General features: G+C 34.9%; 1 protein-coding gene across 1 annotated transcript; it reads right to left on the minus strand.

Moving 5' to 3' along the window:
* Positions 1 to 941: 941 nt before the first annotated feature.
* On the minus strand, positions 942 to 2,330 carry LOC110734879. Its single transcript, XM_021915008.1, has one exon. The coding sequence runs from the start codon at positions 2,328 to 2,330 to the stop codon at positions 942 to 944; it is 1,389 nt and encodes a 462-aa protein (XP_021770700.1).
* Between the last annotated feature and the right edge of the window lie 3,915 nt (positions 2,331 to 6,245).

Raw genomic sequence — 6,245 nt, forward strand, 5'->3', positions numbered from 1 at the left:
CCGGTTCAAAACCCCCCTTTCGCGCCGGTTTTGAATAGGTGTAGATTTGAGGGGTGCTAAAAAAGAAAAAATTTTCGCACCGGTTCGGTTCAAAACCGGTGTGAAAAGTTCTCTAAAAAAATAAAAAAAATAAAGGAAATTGTTGCCAAAAAGCCCAAAAAAAATTATGAATTAAGATACAACGACCAAAAAAAAAATTATGCCTTACAAAAATAAAAACAAAAATTTGCATTTTTCCACTTAGACCACTATCAGCAGTGAGGAAAAAAAAAAACCTCTCAATCTCTCTCTACCCACTTTCTCACTCCTCCCATACAATTTCTCTCATCAAATGTTTTTTTCACTACATCAATGAGGAGAAAAAAACCGCTCATCACTTTTTCCTCCACTATTTACTATACCCCACCATAATACACATCATCTTTTTATTTTATCTTTATTTTGAAATAATGTTTATACTACATATTTAATTTTCCAATACAATTAAAATATGTGAAAATAATTTATTTTTAATTACGTTTAAAAATAATTTAATAAAAATGTATAATTTAATAACAATTTATAAGTTTTATATTTACTTTTCAATTACGTTTAAAAATAATATAATAAAAATTTATAATTTTTATATTTACGTTTCAATTATAACTTAATAAGATTGTTATTTATTTGTCAATTACTTTTTAATTATAATTAATAATATTTTTTTTATTTTTCAATTACGTTTTATTTATAATTTAACATTTGAATTAGTAGCACATTTTTGTAATGAACACATTAAATAGTCACATGGGAACTTCAATACCGGTAATACAAACACATGGGATGTTAAATAACGGTACAATTACGAACTAGATAAAAGTGGTTCTACTAAAATAAAATACAAACACGAGTATTAAAACATAAATAACGATACGGTTACAAATAACAAACTAAAAAATTATTTATTCAATCGCATTATGACGAAAGTTCTGCCATATGTGCTCCACTAAATCTTGTTTCAGAGATGAATGAATTTCTCTATCACGAAGGGAAATCCTTCTCTCCAAATACGTGTTGAAATCAATGTTGGGTGGTCGCCCGACGTTGAATTCAAATGGCTCGTTGTTAAACACCGTGGCACTTGTGCTCGGGTCTGCCCGCCTCACCGTACGTTGTGGTCGATCTTCTTCGTAGTATCGTCTCAAAACATCTGCACGTGCGTAGTTGTGTCGTTCATCCTCGACGATCATGTTGTGCATTATTATACAGGCTTTCATAATATCACAGAGAATATCTTCGTCGTATGCAAGTGCTGGTTGTCGTAGTATAGCGAACCTAGCTTGTAAAACTCCGAAAGCCCGTTCGACGTCTTTCCGAACTGCTGCTTGTTGATCAGCAAACAACTTGTCTTTTCTAACATGAGGATGTGTTATACCCTGTATAAAAGTTGGCCATCTCGGGTAAATCCCATCGGCCAAGTAGTAGCCCAACTCATATTGATGTCCATTAACCGTAAAATTTATGGGTGGTGCATGACCTTGTAAAACATCATCAAATACCGGTGAACGGTAAAGGACATTCAAATCGTTACATGACCCAGGCATTCCAAAGAACGCATGCCAAATCCATAGATCCTGATCAGCAACAGCTTCAAGAATGAGAGTTGCACTCTTGCTACGACCAGCATATTGTGCCTTCCAAGCAGTAGGACAATTCTTCCACTCCCAATGCATGCAGTCTATACTACCAATCATCCCTGGAAAACCATGCAGATCATTTTGATGAAGGATTCTCCTTAAATCTTCATCTGTAGGTTTTCGTAGATATTCACTTTCAAATTGTGAAATAACCCCTTGACAGAAATGTTGCAATGCCTGCCTAGAGGTTGTTTGGCCGAGACGTAAATATTCATCCACATCGTCTGCGGCTACGCCATACGCTAACATTCTTATTGCAGCGGTGCATTTCTGCAACGATGATAAACCAAGCTTCCCAGCTGCATTTCGACGTTGCTGGAAGAATTGATCCCCCTCAACCACTTTGCTCATAATGCGGCAGAACAATGACCGTTGCATACGGAATCTACGTCGGAATTGGTTGTCGTTATACACTGGATTATTCGCGAAATAATCGTTGTATAGTTGCACATGCCCTTTTTCTCTTTCCCTATCCCTTTTGGGCTCCGTTGATAGTCCAGTTTCATTATTTAGTGGAGGTTCTTGTGGTTGGTCTAGAAGAAGTAATCTATGAGGTAGGTGATTTGCTACATACTCATCAACTAAGCAATCAAATTCATGATTTTTGGAGAAATCATCAGAAGAGGAGCTTGAGGTAAAAGAAATGAAAGACATTTTTATTTTGGTTAGGTAGTTGGTGTGTTTGGGATTGTTTCCGTTTATAATAACACGAATAATAATAATAATAAAAATGATGAAAATAACTCAAAGAAATTGGGAAAAGAAGGAAATTTGTAGTATTTATGGGTTTTTTGAAAGTATATCAAAATATATCAAAATGCATGTCTATTTATAGAGGAAAAAAAAATCTATCCGTTGGTGAATTTTGTTTTTTTTTTATAATTACAATGGTTATATTTACCTTACAAAAATATAACCGTTGTAATAAAAGCAAAAAAATCTGATTGGTTGGAAGGACAAAGCCTGACGCGTGTCGCATCCCCATTGGCTGGGTCTGACGCGCGTCAGGCCAGCTGCCCCCTTATTTTTTTCCCTTTTTGCCCCTCAAAACGGCGTCGTTTCGCCCTTCTTTAAGGCAAAACGACGTCGTTTTGCAAGCTAGAAAGGAAAAAAAAAAAGGGAAAGCAGCGTGTACATGTGGGGCCCACCGGTTACTGTTCACGAGTATTTCCCCTCAACTCTTGTGCGTTTTCCATAGCTCTCAACGGTGAGGGTTTTTTCCCTCACTAACGTAATGCTCGGGTATTTTTTTTACACCTTTATTTTTACTCGTGAGGGCTTTTTTCCTCACTGACAAATCAACACACAATTAACAACAAAACACTAGAATCGTAATATACATTAATCACATATATATTCATCCAAATAAATTGTTATATATATATATATATATATATATATATATATATATATATATATATATATATATATATATATATAACTGCAACAATGAACAACGAAACACCAAAATCTACATCTTCAATCCTTTTTTATGTGCAGTATCACCATACTCGCATCTAATTTTTGCAATGATATCATTAAGGACCTAGAAATTATCATCATATACTACTTGCATCAATTAAAACACCAAAATTAGTAAAACCCACAAGATCTAGTAATTATAATCCAAAGAACAAAGAAATATCAACTATCAGAAATTTCAAAATCGAAAAAATCCAGAAAGTTTGAACCTAGAAAAACCCAAAAAAAAAACCCAAAAATTTCGAATTCAGAAAAACTTAGAAATTTTGAACTCAAAATCCAGAACCCAAAAATTTCGAACAAAGAAAAATTCAAAAATTTTGAACTTAAAAAAACCCAGAGAAATTTAGAACCCAAAAATTTAAAAACCCAAAAATTTCGAATTCGAAAAAATGCAGAAAGTTTGAACCCAGAGAAACCTAAAAATTTCGAATTCAAAAAAACTTAGAAATTTTTAATTCAGAATCTAGAACCCAAAAATTTAGAACCCAGAAAAAACTAAAAATCCAAATTGGAACCCAGAAAAACCCAGAAGAAATCAGAAAAACATAGAACCCAGAACCCAAAACCCAAAACCTAAAAACCAGAAATTTCGAATAAATTACATCAATTAAACCCAAAAAATTCAACAATTACGTCAATTGAACCAAAACGAAAACCTAAAGAACCCAAAAACCCCAACCTCAAATTTCTGATTTTCAAATCGAAAATTCATTCAAGTTTGTTGCGGTTGTGCTTGGTTCTAATGACGGTGGCTGATGCTTGCATGGTTCGAATAATTGACAGCGGAGGCGGTGAAGGCGAAAATTGTTGTGCTTGGTTTCGAAAATTGTTGTGATTGGTTTCGAAAATTCAACTAAGGAATCTAAATTGAGGAAGAAGAAGATAAGAGAAGAACGAAAGCTTAGGGAGAAGGAGAGAAGAACGAAAGCTTAGGGAGAAGGAGAGAAGAACGAGAGCTTAGAGAGAAGGTGAGAAGAACGAGAGATGAAAGAGAAGGAGAAAAGAACGAGAGATTAGAGAGGAGAGAAGAAATAGAGAGACGGATGAGAGAAAGAGGAGTTGAGGGAGTATAATTAAAGGGTTTAGAAAATTTAAGGGGCACCAGTATTTCTTTTTTTTTTTTTTGTTTTTTTTGTTTTTTAATTTGCACCAGTTCAAACCAGTGCGAAAAATATAATTTCGCACCGGTTTGGTTGGAATTGGTGCGAAAAGTCTTTTTCTCAATCCCGCTCATTTCTTTTACCACTGGTTTTCAAGAACCGGTGCGAAAAGTGCGCTGCCTATTTCATTTTTTCTACTAGTGTTTTACGGCCTATTCAACAAAATAAGATTTGAGTCAATGTTATGGGCCACAAAATTCAAATTTACTCGGTGTTGGACTAAGGTCATCGAAAAGAGAAATTGGGCTATGATTGGTGGATTTTGGGGTCGAAAAAAAGTTTGAATGGATGTTTGGGTTAGGAATGGATTGAATCAGGTGGATTAAAATAAAAATGGGTTAGGATTTCAAGCAATTCTTAATTCCGATGCGGAACTTGACCACTTTGCGTTAAAAGGTCGTTCATCATTGAGTTTGGATGGAAGATACACAAATTAGGGTACCTATTCCGATAACCATAACGATTTGGGTACTCGATCCGATAATTTGTTATCAGGTACAGTTATTGGGTATCATTTTAAAATTAATGGTCACCCGATCCGATCCGATAAGCAATTTTTTCTTTTCCTACTTAAATCTATTCATCCAAAATCTAAACTCTTACTTTACTTCGTAATCACTTCATAATTTAAATGATTAGTAATTATTAGTAATTTGGTCATGATCATGTAGTATTATTGTTGATTAGTGTTGAAAGATATCATATTAACTATATTATAAAGTCTAAATTTTCATTATTGGATATCATATTGGGTATCCGATGTCCGATCCGAAAATCCGGGTACCCGAAGTTTGGGTACCCAAACTTATTGGTTCGGGTAATGGATATCATTTTTAGTGTTATTGGTTATCGGGTACCCAAACCGATAATGTTAACGGCATGGATACTCGACCCATGCTCACCCCGGCCTACTCTATAGGCCTCTTTTCCTTGCAGCATGAGTGAACCCCAACCTAGTTACTCATCATACGAGAAGGCTAGATTGTATTGCTGGAGATGACAATGTTGCAATAGCTTCTAAAATTGTTGCTTTTTTTTTCTATGTATATAGAACAATTACTCTATTTTGTTTAGTTCTTAAATTGTACATTTCTTAAAAATTTTGTTTCTTCTCCATTATTTCTAGATATACAATATATGGTTGGTTTCATATGAGGTTTGACCCTGTATCAAGGCATTAACTACCCGAGCCCCACCCCGAAATAGCCCTCCTCAGCCTCATCCACAAAACCGCCCCATTCCTCAACCCCACCCATAAAATCAGTTTGTGGGGTTTTTTTTTATCCAAGTCTTTGTGATGGCTTTAAGCCGTCGTAACCAACCTTAATTACGACAGTTTTGAGCCGTCAATAGTTTTTGAAAGCTTTAATTTGTCGTAAAGTTAGTTACAACGACGGTTTTGAAGCTGTCATTGTGTCGTAAATTTCCTTTGCAACGAGCTTCATTACAGTGACTAGCCGTCGTTACCATTATTTACGATAGTTTTAGGTATTTTCAACGGCAGTTTTTTGTTGTCGTAATAAGTCTTTTCTAGTAATGTCATACATATCAGGTATGTACCCAGACACCCAAGGCCAAAGGTAGAAAGTACAGAAGAAAGCTAATGAGATCAGTTTTTTATGAAAATAATAACATATATTGAAAATGTTATATATCAAATATTGAAGTGTTGATATTTGATATTAACATGCTCATATCAAATATTAAATTGTTCATTTAAGATATTAATGGTTGATATCATTTATTGAAATGTTGATATAAGATATTAAAAGGTTGATATCAGATATTGAAGTGTTGAAAATCAACGAAGCACGGACACTCGTAAGTTCAGGCGTGTCCGAGTCGACACGCGTGTCGGACACGGACACGCGTGGGACACGGGGCAAAACGTCTCGGACACTCCAAAAACCGTGTCCGGTTTATT

This window comes from Chenopodium quinoa, unplaced genomic scaffold (assembly GCF_001683475.1).
Source record: "Chenopodium quinoa cultivar QQ74 unplaced genomic scaffold, ASM168347v1, whole genome shotgun sequence".
Taxonomy (NCBI): Eukaryota; Viridiplantae; Streptophyta; class Magnoliopsida; order Caryophyllales; family Amaranthaceae; genus Chenopodium; species Chenopodium quinoa.

Coding starts and splice junctions, on each gene's coding strand:
- LOC110734879 (XM_021915008.1), bottom strand. CDS start 2,330: ATGTCTTTCATTTCTTTTACCTCAAGCTCCTCTTCTGATGATTTCTCC.